At 37.2% G+C, this 20,109-nt stretch overlaps 1 protein-coding gene across 5 annotated transcripts in view; it reads right to left on the bottom strand.

The window, feature by feature from the left end:
• TNFRSF19 (TNF receptor superfamily member 19) overlaps positions 1-20,109 on the bottom strand; it is a 501,102-nt gene that overhangs the window by 464,438 nt on the left and 16,555 nt on the right. For 4 of the 5 annotated variants that reach the window (XM_052671203.1, XM_052671204.1, XM_052671205.1 and 1 more), the window contains 2 exons: positions 13,167-13,345; positions 11,153-11,238 (listed from right to left, as the gene is read on the bottom strand). In XM_052671203.1, the coding sequence (XP_052527163.1) occupies positions 11,153-11,238; positions 13,167-13,345 (265 nt within the window). Of the gene's footprint in view, positions 1-11,152; positions 11,239-13,166; positions 13,346-13,427; positions 13,602-20,109 lie in introns of those variants that run through there. The other variant, XM_052671207.1, reaches the window with a different exon arrangement.

The raw sequence follows: 20,109 nt of genomic DNA, 5'->3' as shown, positions 1-20,109 counted from the left end.
GCAAATATTGAAAGTTGCAGCCTGCATGGATTCCCTGCTCTCTAATGGTTTTGTTCCTTTGTTTTTATTTTGTTTTACCTTCTTTTTACCTTCTACAGGAGGAACACAGCCCATATATTTTTGAGTCAAGCCAAGTACCAGCACAAAGTAGGATAAGAGTAAAAAAATCACAACACACTATCAAGCATTTCTTTAGGAGCATTTTATGTTTGTGTCAGTCACAGTTTCAAGGCTGTGCAGCCAAAAGGCACAGCAATCACCATGTATTTATATGGAAGGCAACAAAACTCAGTGCTGCTGGGTTGATCTTATTGCAAGCATTTCCAGAATTAGCTGGGTTTGTTTTATGAGAGAAAATGAAGCTAATATTTTCAGTTTGAATATAGCTTAGAAGCATGATATTAAATAAATATATTTAAAGTAATCTTATACTTCTGTAATTAGAACATGACAAAAAACCCAAGAGAAAGTTATTGGAAAGGTGTAACTGTATTTTCAAACTGTTCTCAAACACAAAACAAGCAAAAGTTAACTGAAAAAAATATTTTTCACTTTTTCCACCATGCATGCAATACTGCAAAAAAAATTTGATCAACAAAAATGGCCAAGTTGAATCAGAACTTTGCAAATTCACTCTATGCAATGAGCAGACAATTACTTTTAGCTATTGCGAGACTGGACTAAAAGACTAGCCACATTGTACACACATGTAAAAAAAAGAAATAGTACTTATTCAGTGCAGGTCAACGATTAGCCTCTTCTCTAACTCAGGAATTTCAAGTTCACTTTAATCTAGTATAATTGAGCTAACCAGCTCTTACATTAAAAAGTAATGATTAAGTTAAATTTCTTGCAGACATTCTGCACCTAAAACAAACATTCAGTATGCCTCTGGCAAAGAAGGATACTAATTATAGGATTGACTCATAAGATGAAAGGTTGCACAAGTTACTACTAGAAACAAAAGTATGGTAAACTGGTTTGAAAAAACATATTGAAATTCTCATACTCTGCAGTTAAGATGAGAATTCTGTTTTGTAACTGTACTTAACATTGTCAAGGAACAAAACTAAATATAATTACAAGCTGCTTTATTTATTTTATTTGAACAAACTAGAAGCAAATACTACAACTACAAAGCTCTTCATCCTATACACTAAATAGTTTTCTTAACCTAATGAAATGAGATCTCCACAACAAATTTTTACTGTCCAGAAATATGCAGAACTAAGTATTTTGGTCACTCTCGATTTTCTTGTTATTATGCTCTGAAGATGCATATTTTAAGGATTCACTGCATTACCAGGCAATGAATCTCTAACTTCACTGTTCACCAGCAATGCTTCAGTCCCTGATTTAAAAAGAATCATGAAAGAAACACATCAAGGCTCCAGACATCTGTGGGGAGGGACACACAAGCTCAAAAGAAGTTTTGTATTTCAAAATGAAACTTCCACTGGGATTAACAGATAGAGTTACCATCTGTGAGTTAGAAGAAAGATAGGAAAATCTCAGATTCTGCTCTATATGTTAGCATATATTGATTCAATATAGATATAATGCCAGATGAGCACCACATATGTAAGCTTTTGTTAACATTTGCATGAGCTTGTGGTGTGAATTAACAAAGTAACAGAATGTAATGATTTTAAAAATGTCACCTTCTGATTTTAATCTCAAGTTATTTATTTTTCACCAAATAGTAAGAAATGAGGTGTGTATTCTCAAAAAGAATACATTGAACTTTCTTAAGTACATTAATACATGCTGTAGTAGATAAAATTGGATTACAGATGATTAGTGAAATTCCTACACTGTAACTAGAAGGGCAGTGTGTTTCAGTGCAATCCGGCTTGGTCAAACACCACTTAACTTGACACAATCCACTTAAAACATTATTGAATTATGATCATATTTTATAAGTTGCATTTTCAGAGATTATGAATCAACAGTGCAGCAAAACAACATTCCACTCCTAATTTATTCTATGATTTCCATTTGTATAATGAAAGCCATTCATATCACGTCCATTCATTCTGGAAATCATTTAATAACTATGTTGCTAACAGCTTCCTAAGTAGGTACTGCTAATATAACCTATAAGAGATCGTATATAGACTGTTTCTTTCTTATTTAAGATTTCAAACTTTGTTGTCCACATGTTCTCATTTCCTTCCACAACTATAACAAACAGGTATTCTTCAAGATGCTTGGAAATTATTATTTTTAAAAACTTTACTTTCCTCTCAATAGATTTTCTGCTGATAAAGAATATGGCAGAAGCTTATGTTACAGCCTTCTCAGTGAGGGCAATAACACAGCTCCCTCTTCACTATTAGATCATCCACTGGAATAAAAACAGAAAATTACTCCTCTGAGGCCTCTGTTGCCCTATCAGGGTGGACAGATATTGGCCGTTGGGGTCAAGAGTTTTTAAAAGGTATAATAAATGATGCTACTGTGTATATTGTGCTCAATTAGAACAACAGACTGAAGAAGATAATTCTAACATTATGTTTCTTGAGAAATGGCATCTCTAAAATATGATGTGTGTGATAATACTTGACTCTATAAATCTGAAATTATATTTCAGCCAGGCAAGAAAAACAACAGTTGTCACTCCTATAGACCACTGGCAACACTATCAGTACGTTTCAGTATGCTCCAAATAGTTAACTATTAGAAGCAATTAAAGAAATTTTCTGTTCTCAGGAACATGACCTTAAGTGCACAGTGGGCACCCCTGTATCCAGTGCTTGCAGAAAGTGTTCAGGATCATCCATATTATGATTATGAATTGTATTACTTTAATTGGGATAAAGAATTGAATTCAGTTAAAAATATACATTTGGCATGAAGATAAATGGGCAGAAATGAGGGAAACTTCTATTTCTGCCCAGATATCTACTATCTGTAGTACCTATTTAATGATAAACAGCTACATAACAGAATGCTTCTATAGACACAGGCACAGAAAATAAAGTTATAAACAATATGAGTTAAAAAAACAGGTTAGGATTGCATACACCAAAAAAAAAAAAAGGGAAAGGAAGGGGAGGGAAGGGGAGGGAAGGGAAGGGAAAGGAAGGGAAGGGGGATGGGGACAGGGATAAAAAAAAAACATTACCTGATCCAGGCAAGGGGAGTTTGGGAAAATAATAAAGCTGTGCAATGAATCTGCATTTTCCTCTCTGTAGAGTAATGTTTCAGAATTATTATAACTGATTTTAGCAGTAATGCCTCTTTTACTAGAGAAAGGAAGAATCTGCCTCCTCTTTGTTCGCAACTTTTTGTTTCAGGAGAAAAAACCCAGGAGGCAAACTGATTTCAAAATAGGAAAAAGAGCTGTTTGGCTAAGATGTGTGTGAATCTTTCCCCAGTGGGTCAGAACCTCTGCAATTATCAATGCCAAGAAGATGGAAGTATTTAGGCATTCTAGGTTAACTCGTTTTGATCGATGATGAGTGAAAGAAACATTGTGATAAAATTTTACAAGACATGAATAGCAATTCTCATCTTTCTGAAACACCTAGTAAAATTTCTTTCAGACTTGCTAAAGATAAATTGCTCTGCCATCAGGTCACATATGGAAAATATCAGGAAGACTTATTACTTTTTTTCAAGTGTACAATTGAATTATAAGATAATGGAAAGCTAATGGCTTTGTAATAAAACAGTACTGATATTTATAAGCTAGTGATGCTATTACCTTTACTTAAATTAGCTGTCAGTTCTTTTGTAAAAGGTTTATGCAGTGTTCCAGCTGCTTTCTGTCACAGTGGCCAACACGGATGAAAAGATTATGAGATGCTATGGTGTAATACCAAATCAAAAAAATACTGAAATAAGATGGACACACGTGTAGTAAAAGAATTAATACACACAGATAGCCAGCAAACTTCTAGCCACCTCTATTACTTTTTATCAAGTATTCTATCACCATCCTGAAGACTGTAATTTCTAACTTTTCATTTTCTGTCATAAGCTACTCCACACTGAAGTATAGTCCTTGTACATCCCAAATACCTATTACATTCATAGAATCATAGAATCATAGAATCATAGAATCATAGAATCATAGAATCATAGAATCATAGAATCATAGAATCATAGAATCATAGAATCATAGAATAGAATGGCCTGGGTTGAAAAGGACCACAATAATCATCTGGTTTCAACCCCCTCTGATTTGGGCAGGGTCGCCAACCACCAGACCAGGCTGCCCAGAGCCACATCCAGCCTGGCCTTGAATGCCTTCAGGGATGGGGCATCCACAGCCTCCTTGGGCAACCTGTTCCAGTGCCTCACCACACTCTGTGTGAAAAAAATTCCTCCTGATATCTAAACTGAACCTCTCCTGTCTCAGTTTAAAACCATTCCCCCTTGTCCTATCAATACCCATTCTCATAAACAGCTGCTCCCTCTCCTGTTTATAAGCTCCCTTCAAGTACTGTAAGGCCACAAAAATGAGGTCTCCCCAGAGCCTTCTCTTCTCCAAGCTAAACAAGCCCAGTTCCCTCAACCTTTCTTCATAGGAGGGGTGCTCCAGCCCTCTGATCATCTCAGTGCCCTCCTCTGAACCTGCTCCAAGAGCTCCACGTCCTTCCTGCACTGGGGGCCCCAGGCCTGGACGCAGTGCTGCAGATGGGGCCTCACAAGAGCTGAATAGAGGGGGACAATCACCTCCCTCTCCTGCTGGCCACTCTTTTTTAGGGCAGTCCAAAACACAGTTGGCCTTCCAGGCTGCAAGCACACACTGCTTGCTCACATCAAGCTTCTTGTGCACCAGGATCCCCCACTCCTTCTCTGCAGGGCTGCACTCAAGGAGTTCTTCCCCCAGTTTATACAGATATCTGGGATTGCCCCAGCCCAAGTGCAACCCTTTGTACTTGGCCTTGTTAAACCTCGTTAGGTTCACATGAGCCCACTTCTCCAGCCTGTCCAGATCCCTCTGAATGGCTTCCCTTCCTTCCAATGTATCTACTGCACTGCTCAGCTTGGTGGCATCCACAAACTTGCTGAGGGTGCACTTGATGCCATCGTCTATGTCCTTGATGAAGATGTCGAAGAGCACCAGTCCCAAGACCGACCCCTGAGGGATGCTGCTTGTGATCAGCCTCCACCCTGACACAGAACCATTAATTCATATGGAAGTTTACAAATCCAAGTTAGTAGATTATAGCAAATCTTACTTTTCCTTTATCAGCTGCATTTACCACCAGGAAGAAGGAAATACTATCAGATTTTAGCCCTTAAACAGCACATTTCATAATTGAAACAATGTACCTTTCAGATTTAAAGGATTCAGTGGTAGGTTAGGACACTTACAGTTAATTCTCAGGAAGAATAAACTGCAAACATACAGAAGTAAAGTAAGAAAAAACTTTGCAGAACAAAACTGAGTAGGGAGCTTTGTAACCTTAGCAAAAGTGACGAATAGTCTGTAAAATAAAATATTGAAGTGGATAAAGTATGGACACAATAAAAGAAAATGATGTTTTCATTATAATCTGTTACATGCATTTTGTCTCAACAAGCCATAATCTTTACTTTTATTCCTTATCTAAGTAAAAATTGGTTGTTTTCAAGTGTAGAATTTTGGGAAGATGTGGAAGAGATCTGGAGCACAGGTAGTAACCCTCTTGTTCCTCCCATCTGGAGACTGAGAACTAGGCAGGAGGAGGAGAATTGATCAACTGAGTGAATGGTTGTGTGGATGCTGTCATGCTCAGTGTTTTGGATATTATGCTCTCAAATGTACCTTTGAGAGAACAGATATGCTGACATCAGATCAACTGACCATGAGGGGCAGGAATGTTCTGGGCAGCAAGCTGGATGGGCTTATCACCAGAGCTTTAAACAAGGTTTGATGAGGGAAGGGGATGTATTTCTGAGTGACTGAGAAGAGCTAGCAAACACTGTCACTTTTGGAAACATCAGGGGAAATCCTCAGATTTGTCCCAGAGGAATTTGGGAAGACTCCTTAAGGAAGACAACATGGCCAATAGCCCAGCTGAGGTGCATGCAGCATGAAAAATAAGCAGGACATGGAAACTGTGGTGCTATTAGAAAACAGTGACCTAATTGTTATCAGAGAAACCAGGTGGGATGAATCATACAACTGGAATACAACAATCAAGGTCTAGAAGCTTTTTAAAAGAGATAAGGCAGGGCAAGAGGGGTTGGGAAGTTGCCCTCTATATGATGAAGTAGATAGATTGCAAAGGGCTGCCTCTGAGAAACAGCCTCAGGTTGAGACCTTGTGGATTAAAATCAGGCACCAGATCAATAAAGCGCATCTAGTAGTTGGGGTCTATTACAGCCACCTGATCAATGGGAACCTCTTAACAAAATCTTCTTGCTTCAGCTACAAGAGGTCACACTCACAGGCTCTTATCTATCTCTTATCCCCTGATAGGAGATTTCAACCATCCAGACAGGGATCATTAAAGAAACCATCACAGGGAGATCATTAAAGAAGACTGGAGGCAGTCTGGGCTGTAATGACTATGGCCTGGTTAAGTACACAACCTTGAGAAACGTATGCCTGGCAACAGAAGAGTAAGGACCCTGAACTTCAGGACAGTGAACTTCTGGCTATTTAAGGAATTACTGGATGAGCACCCCTGAGAAACTGTCCATGGGGACACAGGAATGGAAAAGAGCTGGCAGCAATTTAAGGATGCCTTTCTGATAGAACAAGGGCTCTCCATTCCCTAGCATAAGAAAAGAGAGGAGGCAGAAAAGAAGAGGAGGCAGAAAACCAGTATGACTGAACAAGGACCTTCTGGTCAAACTGAGCGATAAGAAGGAAAATACAGGCAGTGGAAATAGGGATGAGTGGCCTGGGAAAAGAGACGGCCAAAAGAGTGTATCCCCTCTGAAATAAGAAGGGAGAACTGGCTTCAACAGACATGGGGAAGGCTGAGGTGATCAACATGTTCTTTGCCTCAGTGAAGGGGGTGTGGGAGGTGACTGTCCCCTTCTGCTCCATCTTTGCAAGGCTTCATCTGCATCCAGGTCTGAGGCCTCCAGCATAAGAAAGATGCAGATCTGTTGGAGTGGGTCAAGAAGAGAGCCACAAACACAGAGTGCTGGAGCATTTCTCATAAATAAAGAGGAGACCTTATTGAAGCCTGAAGTACTTGAGGAGAGCCTATAAGTAGGAGGGAGACTGACTTTTTACATGGATTAGATAGTGATAGGACAAGGGGGTATGGCTTTAAACTAAAAGAGAAGAAATTTAGGTGAGATGTTAGGAAGAAATCCTTACCCAGAGACACCTCATCCCTGGAGGCACTCAAGGCCAGGTTGGATGGGGCTCTGGGCAGCTTGATATTGTGGTTGTAAACCTGCCCACAGAAGGAGAATTGTAGCTGTGTAATCTGCTACGAGGCAACTATTTATTTTCATGGAAACTACAACAGATACAAATAGCAAAATAACACTATTTGACAGAGCAAATTCTGAGCCACAAAACACTTTTTTCAACAGGGTCACCACCATTAGCTATGCATTTTTGCCAGCAATGAAGATGAGCCTGCATGCCTTGCTCATAAAAATCTGCCTGGCCCTATGGAAAGTGGCTTTCACATCACTGTCACTACAGCTGAAAAGCACGACCCACCACCTCACTGTGCTCACATTCACTGCTTGATCTACATAAATACTCTGCAAGCATCAGTGTATGTCCATGGGTGCAATTTATTCCACCTGGAGGAATTAAATTCCACACCTTTGCTTCATACGCACTTCCATATCAGACACCATCCTGTCAGACTGCCCCTTCTGCTGCCATCTGTCACACAGCAGCAACATGTAAAGAAATACTGGTGGGAAGGTTCTGCCTCTACTGCCATACCACCAACATCCGCCTCTGATATTAGTGAACATAATGGGGCAGTACTTTTGGAGCTGTACTTACAGATGATCTTTAAGATGCCTTCCAACATAAGCCATTATACAATACTATGAAATCGCTGTTATATTTAAATAAGCTGTCATTGAAATGAACATAAAATGTAGCTCATGATATAAACACATTTACGTCTGTTTGTCGGGTTGTTTCAAATGCACATGATGTTACCATCAAACTGTACATATTTCCCTGCTGTGATTTATTCAACAAAACATTACTGCCTCATTGATGCAAATGATGCATTTACTTCCTGTAATACGTAGAGACTAGTTTCCCAAGCTACATGGAATAGTATCCCTGCTCTCTAATCTTCCCAATGCTGCTTGTTTTTTGCCATGAAGAAGAAAGCAGACGAAATCATGATGTCAATCTGACTTGGGTAGAACATACTATGCTTTGTTGTTATTGTTTTAACATTAGAGTATAAGGGGTGCTAATGTGATGCTGGCTTTGCTATAAATCACTCTTAGTGTCTGAACTTTAACTTCATCTTGTGAGTTATTCCAGTTTGTTTGTACAACCAAATTCTATAATGTATTTGCACAGAGTAGGAGTACAATCACTGATTGTAGATTGGTCCAGAAAGGAACAGTAGCATGAAAGCAGTAGGAACCAGATTTTGCAAACAGTTTAAAAAATGTTTACAGGTTCTTCTACTCAGTAGAAGCCTTATTCAGAGGCTAGAGAAGTCAGGTGATATTCAGATGCAGTTCTGTATTTTGAATTGTATGATACACTTGTAGGAATAGCTGACATAGCCAAGCTGATCAAAATTGAAGCAATACAATTATTTTATCTGCCACCATCACGTGGCCAAAAGACAACAGAGTATGGTTTGTTACATTTTTTGCTTATTTGCTAATACAGCCTAGCATAAAACACAGTACTTGCTCAAAGAAAGCAGTGAGATCTTTGAGAAATCTTCTGCTTCTTACCCCAGCCTTTTGAACATCCTTCCTTCAGTTGTGCCAGCACAAATGCTTTGGTATCAACAAACTCATCAGATTAAAAAATAACCTTAACAAAGTAGTTGTTTCTAACACCATGGAGGGATCCACAATCTAGCTAACTGAATAGTTTCATGAACAGTTTCAGAGTAGTCATTGATGTAGCACAACACCAGTCTAGACAGTCAGAAGGGAGAATTCTACAAGCCTGAATTGTTGCTGAGAAAAAAAATAATCCATCATCAAACCTGGGCATCACTCTTTGCTGAGCAGTCCAGTTTAGGACAAGCTATGCTATCTTACATTTCAGAAATTATACCTGTGATTGCCTGGGATTGACTAGTTCCTAGTTCATATTATTTCTTACCTGTCGTTCAGTGGAAAATTAGTATCTACAGCTGAAAGCGACAACTTCAGTTTAGAAAGTGAACATAAGCAGTCATTTAAAAAACATGCTTTCATTTCTAATGTTTAAATGCTTCTCCTATACATAGTATTGGTATTTTCAGTTTATTTACCTGAACTAAGCAGAATATAACTACATAATGGTGCATTTAAATTTCTGGCATCCTAAGACACACAAGTTATTGTCTCCCCTTTTAAGTTTAAACAAAGGTGATAGCAGTTCTCCTGGCCTCTAATACTCTCTTTACTTGTTCATTATAGAATCCTTTCAACATCACCTTTAGCAATTCACAAACTCATTTTTTCCTGAGTAAATATTTAAACCAGATCTGTTTAAAAATGTCTACAGAAAGAAAGAAGATAAAAGCAAGCATTTAGATTTATAGCTAACTGGGTAATAATCAACAGCTAGTAGTGCTGAAAGGACTTCATCCATGTCTCAGCTTAAACAGGAACCTTTAGTCCAGGCAGGGGGCTGTGAGCCTTTGTGTCCTTTTGGTAACATTCTTAAGCAAATAAAAAATTCACCACACACCTCAGTGGACAATTAATTCATTGAAACAAGACATTTAAACTTTTCCTTTTCATCTGCAATATAAGAGTTTGCTGCACTAATATTTGTCTTTCTGTTTCATAGTGGAAAGAAAAGATAAGAAAAGTAGAGAATTAGAACTTAGCCTGCTATAATTGAGAACCTGCCCCATACACCTAGTCGTTTGTCTCCATTTAACTTCAATTAATGCAAACTTAAATTTTAAGCTATCAAAATGTATTAATGAGTGAAATAAACTGCAAGCATTTTCAGCATTAGGTTTCAAAAACTGACTTTCAAACACTGCTATTTATACTTTCTTGTAGAAACACACTTTCTATTTAGGCTTAAAACAGATATTTCCCCCCTGTGATGTTCAGTAAAATTCTCATAAACAGGTTTAAATTCATTCTGACCACCTTAGGCATAACTTCATAGGCTGCTTTGAGGACAGAAGACACACTTCCTTAAACTGAGATATCTTATTTCAGAGAACTGAGTTAAAGTCTCTGAGAACCACAGTGAAATACTGTATTTCACTTCATGGTAGGATTTCAGTTTATTAAGATTGTAGTAGTTGTTTTGTATTTAAACATGTACAACATGGTGCATTTCAGAAACTTGACAACTCATGCTTTCTATAAAGAATTGCTTCTGTTTGGAAAAGGGGAAAGCTTCCAAAACATAACATTTACAGAAAGTGACACAAGTAAACCCAATGTTTTCCACAACATTTTGCTGAAGTAGTTTTATTTTTCATACTATAAAGCATACAATAATAAATGCTATGAGAAAAATCCACTCCTTTTATTGAATTAAGAGCTCAGTGGGATATAGACCATCAATTATCTTAGAAAAAAGTATTAAAAAGCTGCTGTTACAAAATGAGGTGACTCTCTCATTTCAAAAAGATTCATATCCTCTCACTGGCCAAAAATGAAGAGAGAAACTGTGTACCTGTTTCCTTCTTAATGCATATAACACTACCAATTTATGTATACCATTCTCCCTTGCTATAACCTTAGAATTTATTTTAAAGATATCATCAAATAATCCTTTCTGCATATCACAAACTTTTATTCACTAATTAGAACTGGAATCAACCATGTAGTAGGACAGAGGATTGTTTATCCTCCAGTGTTTGGTCATATAGCTTTGTAATAACAGTGCTAGGCCTGTCCAAAAGTATTCACAAAACAATTTACTAACAAAAAAAAGAAAAATAAGTATAAGAATAATCATGCAAAGAATTCTTCGCTACATCATCAACGTTTTTTTGCCAGGCTTTCAGCTTAAACATTCTAAAGCAAAAAGTTAATTTTACCCCAACAGGAGATGAGGAACACTTACAGTGGGGCTCATAGGGAGGAGGAGGATCACCACAGGGAACACACTCCATGTCTTGAAAGCCTCCAAGCTTGGTCTTCCTATAAAAACTAGAAAATAGAAGAATAATTCATAGTGACAAAATCTTTCTCAGAGACATTTGAATGATGTCATGCTCTCGTACAAAGGACTTATCTAAAATACCTTCCTAATCAAGCAGGTCTGGCTTTTTTTCAACCATAGTATTAACCTAGCAAAATGTTTTCTGTTGAGGCACATTAAGAAAAAAGTACTAACTTTACTTTTGTTTAACTACTAACATAAATATTCCTTTAAAATATGAAAACTCTATCAGCTAAAACAAACAGCTTTCCAATTGCTCAAGAACTTTCACACTAACAACATGAATAGAAACAGATTTATAGGCTCCAGGACTGGAGGTACCAATTCATTCACTTGGAATGAAATCTGTTCACATCTGTTTGTAGCTGACACAGCTACTGAATCATTTTGAAGCTGAAAAATAGAAAATGATGCTTTGGAAACCAGTGCAAAGCAGATACCATCATATTTTATGAGAGATAATAGCTAAAATTTTAGTTTGACCAGCTGTAGATTATATGTACATCCATTTTCTTAGGCCACATCTAAGTGATGGGTAGGGTATATAAGTGGTGTTACATTCTATAGCTCTACTCCTCACATGGTCCAGACTAGAAACTCAGTGATTCCTCTACTCATGTTTCCAACCTTACTGTCAGCAAAAGCACATTGTGTTAACAGCTGCCATCTCAACATGTACCCAAACACATGGATCTAGAGCAGAATACTTACAAGCAAGCTCAAGTAAGGTTCACTCCTAAATCATGTTTTACTCAGGCTTCTTTTTTCCTTCCTTTTCCATCTTACAAAAATACAGCTTATATTATTTACACAAGAAAATTGTCTACTGTTTCACAGCAAAATAAGTCCTACAGTACATATGTAATAACATGCAATAAGAATGTAACCAGTCATTTGGCTTTAGGACTTTTCAGATGCCATTGTCAGTAATATTTAATCTAGAACTGTGACTTAAACTAATACTAGTTACCAAAGCTTTATTAATTGCTTTTTAAATGAAAAGGCCTCACTTCTGTCTTGAGAGGAATAATACAAGGAGCTTCAACAGCATTCAGGTAATTGTTAGCTGCTTTGAAAATACGTAAATATAAAAATTAAATTGCAATGTGTATCTACATCTATATATCTGAAATACATATCCTGAAATTATAAAACCTGCTACAATTACAAATCAGTTCTCATAACCTACACCTACCAGTTAAACTACCAACTGATAGCTCAAAAAGGCATGAAATATCTTTTAACAAATTCACAGCAAATATTGATAATAGTGGAACTTGGCCACAAAGAAAAGAAAAATCTTTTAGAGACCTTGCAACTAAGTTCTATAAAAGGAGAAGATTAGCAACAAAGATCAAACAAACAAAGCACAGCTCCTGACTTATACCATAGCTATTTGATTAAGTCTCCACACTTATAATTTGCCCCAGAATATTTCCCTTAGATACACTTGTGATTTTTCAGTCAGGATCATACTCTATGAATTTACCAAAAAAGTAAGAGAAATTCAGGAGCGTGAACCAAAATCACTACTCTAGTGCTGAAAACATACATGTATGAGAACTTTTACACATTGACCCAAGGAAAGGAGAAAAAAGACAAAAATAATGTGTTCAGTCCTTCAAGAAGGTAAATATCAATGTTATAACAAAGTAAATATTTTGAAACAATGAAGGAACTCGCAAGTAACAACATTTTATCAGACTATTTTGACAGTTGAAAATTAAGACAGAAATTCTGAAATTAGTTGCTTGCATGATATAAAAAGTTATTGGCAAAGCCAAGATTAGAACACATGTCCTTCATAGTTATGTAAAGGATCTACCCAATCATTCATCTGGAAAATATCATCAATCAATGTTAATGCAAATAAGCTTTGCATTTGTTCAAGTCTCATCTTCAGAAATGGCCTTACCTTGGTAAACAGTCTCCACATAGTGCATTGCTGGTGGCAGAACAGTTGGCCTTCTGAAAACGGTTAACTAGTGCACAATCCAGACAAGGCTTGCACTTCTGAAAGCCCCAGTCTTCCTTGAATCTGTTTGGCCTGCAAGTCATGCACTGTGCATCCTCCCCATATCCAAAGCCGCATTCCTGTAGGGATTAACAAGCAACAGTAAGCTATTCAGTCACTGAAAGCATGAACAAGAAGAGAATGCTGGGATAAAATGAAGACCTGGTATAATTATTACTGAGAGTAGTCTTTCCAGAGACAAAAGGAATCCATTCAGCAAGTTCAAATGTGTCTTCCACTGCTAATAATCTCCCTTACTTCTATAAGTAATACTCAGTCAACCACTTTATTCCAGAAACCACTGTGTATTTAAATGATAAAGGGCTTCAAGGACTCCCACAGTTTCATTATTACTAGCTTATGGTAGAATTATTGAGCTGTCTGTTTTTTAATTAGGTCAGTCATGTGAAAGTGCAGGAACTGGGACAAGTGAAGTATAAAGGCACTTACTCAGTTACAAATACAGCAGAGAAGCACTTTGATATTAAGGTTCACAGTTAAGGTGAACAAAGTTAATTGCTGAATAGAGTGTACTGATCTTCAAAGGCTTAGAAATTCTGTTACCAAATAAAACAGAGCTGGTTAATGACCACTGGCTACACACAAAACGTTGCTTAGCCATTAAGAATTTCAGAAACTCAACCCACTCCAGTTCTAACAGTACTTAGCCTGTCAGATAAAATTAATAGCTCTGGGAATCAGAGGGATGCATAATATTTGACTATATAGGGAATACTGTTATGGCTGGTGATTCACCCATTTCAAGAGATTCTCTCCTTTCATTTGGAAAAAGACACATAATACAACTGATTGGCAACAAAGAGAAACAATTTACCAAACTATCCATAATACTTTGGGGATTGAGTTCTACAAACTAATTATATAGAACTATCAATCTATTTCATTTTTCTGTCTTTTTTTTTTTTTTTTAAGAGCTATATCAAGTCACTAGGAGTTGTTGCTTTAATTACTATTAATTGGTGCAGTAACTTGACTAAATGCATTAGTGGCACAACACTAAAGCAAAAAGGATGCAACAAATTGTTGGAAAGGACTTATGGGGACAGAAATAGATGGGAAAGACAGCATGAGGATCTCTTTCTCCAGTGTGCAGTCTTAATGGAAGTATAGAGCAAATTCCCAACAGGAAAACTTCAAGAGTTCTTCAACTGGAGCAACTTCAGGTAAGGTTTCCACCACTTTCCTCCACAAAGCTCTGTGTTCCATGCATGCAAATCACTTTTCCCAGACAGTCATCTAAGCAAGCCTGCTGCTGTAAATGGCTTTGAGCCTCACAAATGCACACAGGATTCTCCACGACTTTATTTTGAGAACATTCATGAAACTTGATCTGTGATGGACTTAGCTAATAGATGCTTTTAGTGCCTTAGATTTGCGATGATATGGTAAAGTATCAGAAAGAAATAACCTCTAAGGATGCATTTTACTGGACGCTCTAAGAATTTTCTAATTTTCTTTATATTAAAAATACTGCCATCTGGAGAATAAGCAGTCAAGTACACACAAAATGAACACTTCTAAGAAAGTAACTACAAATGGATATGAAATATCTTTCCTCCATCTCTAGATCCATGAACTAAAGAGTACACAGAGGGGATAACTTAGAAATAAGTTTTAGCTTTTTCGTCTTTTTTTTTGCAGAAATGCAATTATTTGCTATTATTTTTCATATTAAGGAACAGACAATCCTTACCAAAGAAAACATATTAGTTTCATATAACGTACAGCATGCTCCTCCTCCAACATATTGCCCATAATAATGGTAGTATGCTAATGCAGATACAAATACTTCTTTTGTTTTTTAACTGATTTCAGCCACAGAATGTTTTTCTACCACTTAATTCTTGGTCTATTGGCTTCTGCTAGGAATCAATGTCAAAACAAAACAGAACTGCTATAATCATCAGTATGTTGTCTGAAAATGTCTCAGTGTATTCAATTTCATTTACGCAATTGCAAGATTTCATACAAAGGCACAATTACCACAGAGGACCAGAACCAGACTAACTTCTGTTACAACATTTTGCTTTTCCTAACTCCAAATAAACGTTTTCTTTACCACATTCCTTCTACTCTATATTCTTTCTGTTTAGATCACCCAAATAGCAGTGTTACTTAATATACAATATAGCTCAGACAAACTTTATACGTTTGGATCCTTTGATAAATCACTTCAAAACAGTCACTCCCAAGTCCTAAAAATTTTCAAAAATAAAACCTAGATTAGCTTGATTGTAAGTTTTCCTTTCCAGACTACCTTTGAAGTTTCCAGTTAAAAACAAGCAAACACCAGGAAATGAAGTTAAATACTTTTAACTCATTAACCCAAAGTATTCAGGTTTTGGTAAGATGTTTCTAGATCTTACAGATCTGCTTTGCTGTAGTTAGCTATATGGACAAATCCTAGTGATCTTTTTTAACCTGGAGTGGTTTACCATTAAGCAGTAAAAATAGCAGATGCAATATAAAGAAATCTTCTGCCCAAGGGATTTTAGCATCTCCAGTCTTTTCAAAGACGACTTCTAAGTCTTTGCCAGGAATTCTGCAGATGTGATCCATAACAACTACAAGTTTATGTATGTGCTTTTTATGTTCGCATAATATTTGAGGTAGTTAACTGCCTGGCAGGTGCAAATAAATATTTAAGCTTGTAATCCAGGCAGAACTTCAAAGAAATCTGTACTCATAATTAATTGCATTCCTTAAACTGAAGGATATTATTTAGGTGATGGATTCAAACCTTTTGAATATTTGGATTTTATGATTTATCAGCCCCACAAAGAGACAAACAACTGAGTTTTCATCTTCTATCGGTACACGCGCAAAACTGAGGTGCATCAGTTTTCTTAGTGCTGTATTTACAAAGCTGCAAGTTGTACGGCTGATGAGAACTCAGCCATATAGTCCTCAGCTCCCCTCATCCCTTCTACTCTCCCACCCATGCTCAGAAATAAGTGCTCATTTCCTGTGGTAGTTCACCTCAGGACTGCAGGAAAGAGGAAAAGCTTATAACATCCATTAGTTGGATTTCAAACTATTATTTCTGTTATCATATCAGAAAAAAAAAAGCAGGTAAACACACACTGTATTTGTCTCTCTTTTTGCAAAGCAGGCTGTGAAGAACACTTTGCCCATTTTTTTCTTTTCGTTTCCCCTTACAGCATTGCCATCAATGGTAATAGTTAACAGGAATGAAAAATTTCTCTTAAATAATACACAGTACAAGCTAAAAAAAGAGAAATATTAATTTAGAAAACTGTATTAAAATTCATTGAAAATATCCTCATAATTCAAATACACTTCCGTTTTATGGATAATTACAAAACCTTCACTGTCACAGTACTTGGCATCTCATCATCTTGAATACATTGATCCCCAGAAAAACTTTGTTCAGATGCCACCAAAGCATCTGTAGCAAGACAGGACAATAAATCCATAACTTAGTTTGAAGCCAAAACATATTAAATACATACAAAACAGGCACTTAAAAATATTGTATTAGCAGTTTTAAACCTTTTCTTTCAGTATATACTACCCATATACTGACTCAGACAGAAAAGCCAAAATTGCAGCAGACTATGAAGGGTAATGGAATTAAGTGGTGTGGTTCTTCCCTAGAAGTTGAGTGCAGCACAGCAAGTAAATGAACAGCAAAGTAGAGTCTTTCAACTAAAATAACTTCAAATTCCATTTAAAAATTCTTTCAGGCATCATGAAAATCATAATCTGACAGTACTCTTTACAGTTTTTTCCTTTAGTTCTATTGATTATCCTCAACCTAAATAAGTCCTTATATTGTACAACACTAAGAAGATCCACTTGGTCCATCATGACTAATTGAACACTTGGATATTCTCAAAAAAAAAAAAAAAAAAAAAAGTCTTTCAGTTACTCAGACATAAAAAAATCAGGTCACATAACAGGTTGCAGCATTACATCATGGCTGGGATCTGCCTCATCTACAGTTGAGTAATCAGATGCCAACAGAAGTCATGGAGCAGGACAGGATGCAACAGTGCACTGCAAATGTGAGATTTAGCTCCTGTGGCAAAGTTAGTGTCAGAAAAGTTTCACGTTTGGTGAGTAAGATTTGACATGCCTACATGCATCTGCTCCAGAGTCCAAGAGACTGACCCTGGAAGACATTAGCCTACTACTGAAGAATGGCAGTCTTCTTCAGAAGCAGCCCTCTAGCTTTAAAAAGTTATGGTGTCACAGCTGAACACAGCAACAGTTGCCCTCAGTAACTTCACCAGGATAACATCAGATGCAATACCACCTCATTTTCTTTGTAAGGACAAATTCACAAGCAGATGTAAACAGCACCTTTCTGATTAATTCATAATTCCTGTTCTGAGCTATGATGCAAGCCCCTCTTTCCTTCATCAAATACCTAGCACAAGGAGGTAACCTATGATGCAAAGAATAGCCCTATATCAGCAGCACTCAAGGTGCCTCTGCCCGCAAAGTCAACAGTCTGCTAGCGATGGCATTTATCACCATGTATTTGGTGACATAAATGGCTTAAAGCATTCTCTCCCTTTCATCTGTGCTTTTTCTTCCTTGTAGTACGCTGCCCTTAACCACTGATACAACAGAGCATGAGGCTAAACTGTAGATCTGATCATGAGACAGACTGTGATCAGTCCAGCAATCTGTTTTCCGGTGCATCCTAAAGATTTACTGTCCTGGCACAACTGTACGCTCGGGCAGTGCACTACAAGAAATAAACACTATTGTCAGCTCAATGTTTCTGAACTACAACCTCAGGTGTGACCTGTTGAAAAAGTCATTGAATCAGAGAATGACCTGAGTTGAAAAGGATCACAATAATCATCCAGTTTCACACCCCCTGCTATATACAAGGTCACCAACTACCAGACCAGACTTGGCCTTATTGAACCTCATTAGGTTCACATGAGCCCACTTCTCCAGCCTGTCCAGGTCCCTCTGGATGGCTTCCAGATTCACAGTTAAAATTCTGAATTGTGAGACAAGCTTTACAGAGCTGAGATATGGATTACTTTTCACGTAGAGGTAAAAAAAGAAAGTAAATGCATTGGAGCTACAGAGAGTCGTGGGAAATGTGTAAGCAAATTATGGTGTAAAGACTGGAAAGAATTGAGCTTCTCACTTCTGAATGGGCACATTTTCAAGAAATGATTGCGTCTCAGCGTAAACCAAACTACCTCCATTTATTTTTCCTATGCTAAATGAGATTTACTTGAATTTGAGTTGTGTGTAAGGTTTGATCTATACTGGTATGGTAGGATAAAAAAGGCTATGTCAATTTGAGTTCACTTAAAGAATGAAAGATACTAAACTAGTTGCTTAACGCGATGATGCTTTATTTTTCACTACACAAATGAGAACTGAAGTAGTGTAGGAAGCAAACAATCAAGAATCAAGCAAACAATCAAGTAGTGTAGGAATCAAGATAATTTTTGTCTCCCTCCCCAGAAGAAAGCAGTCTTGAAAAGGCACTCAGAAAACACATCAAAGTAAGACGCTTCAGTAGTTCTAAGCCTTCACAAAATTTTGTCCCTAGAGGTAATTATTAAAGTGAAGAACACAGGTTGTTTTTTTTTTTTTTTTTTTTTTTTTTTAAATGGGCAAATGTTAGTAAACAAAGAGAAGGAAAATAAGAGCTGATGATTTCATTTCTTTCCATGTTAGCCTGAAATAATTGGTAGAAAAACAATTGTGGCTTACTTATTACTGTAACATGTTATAAGAACTCTATAAAAATACAATTAACAAAAGTGACCAATGGATTCCAGTTGTAAGATAATCACAGCACTATAGAATAATTTGGGCTGGAAAGGAACTTCCAGCCCACCCAGTTTCAAGCTCCCCCACCATGGGTAGGGTTATCTCCCACTACATCAGGTTGCTTCAGGGCCCTATCCAACCTGGCCTTGAACACCTCCAAGGATGTGGGAATCCACAGCTTTTCTGGGCATCCTGTGCCAATGAAGCATTCAAAGAGCTGCTGTTACAGCAGTTCTAATGGTTAGTAGGGAGTAAGAAAAAAAAAATCTTGAAGGGTACTATTTTTTTTTTATTTTAAAGAAATAATTACTTTAACAAACATTTCTGAAGAGAATCTCATTAAAACAAAATAATAAAAGCTGAAAAGAATAGCTGCAGCATGACTCAGAATCATAGAACACCCTGGGTTTGAAGGGACCCACAAGAATCTCTGGGTTCAGCTCCTCACCCCACATAGGATGATCCAACATTTGAATCCTGTGTCTGAGAGTGTTGTCCAAATGCTTCTTGAGCTCCATTCAGCTCAAGCTTATTTCAGCTTATTTCAGTACCCAGTCATTCTCTGATGAAAAACCTTTTCCTAAGCCCCAGCCAGACCTTCCGCTCATGCAGCTCCATGTCATTTAAAAGTTCAGATCCAGAAACAGTTACATAAAATAAACTGGGTTTAGTGTTCGTGTGTGTGCTGTTTTGTTTTACGAATTTGTTTCACACATGAAGCATGCCTGAAGTTGCCTATCTATTTCAAACAGGGATGTTAATCCAACGGATCAAGTACAATTTTGCAACTAAATTAAACACTGTTCAACCAAACACTTCTCACATTACCCTAGGGAGGTTGATTTCTGCCCTACAGGCCTATGTGTAAAATAAAAAAAGGTGACAGTATTTCTCAATTTAGGAAGGTATTAGGAAATGCTTAATACTGTAGCAACAACAAAAAGAACCCTAATGGCTGTAATAACAATCCTGTAAATATACCTACACATATATATATATATGCATACACACACATACATACATACAGATGCAAGGGGAATTTTGCCCTGCA

Source organism: Tympanuchus pallidicinctus, unplaced genomic scaffold (assembly GCF_026119805.1).
Source record: "Tympanuchus pallidicinctus isolate F22 unplaced genomic scaffold, pur_lepc_1.0 scaffold11, whole genome shotgun sequence".
In the NCBI taxonomy this organism is placed as follows: domain Eukaryota; kingdom Metazoa; phylum Chordata; class Aves; order Galliformes; family Phasianidae; genus Tympanuchus; species Tympanuchus pallidicinctus.
This window is presented reverse-complemented; position numbering and strand designations above follow the sequence as displayed.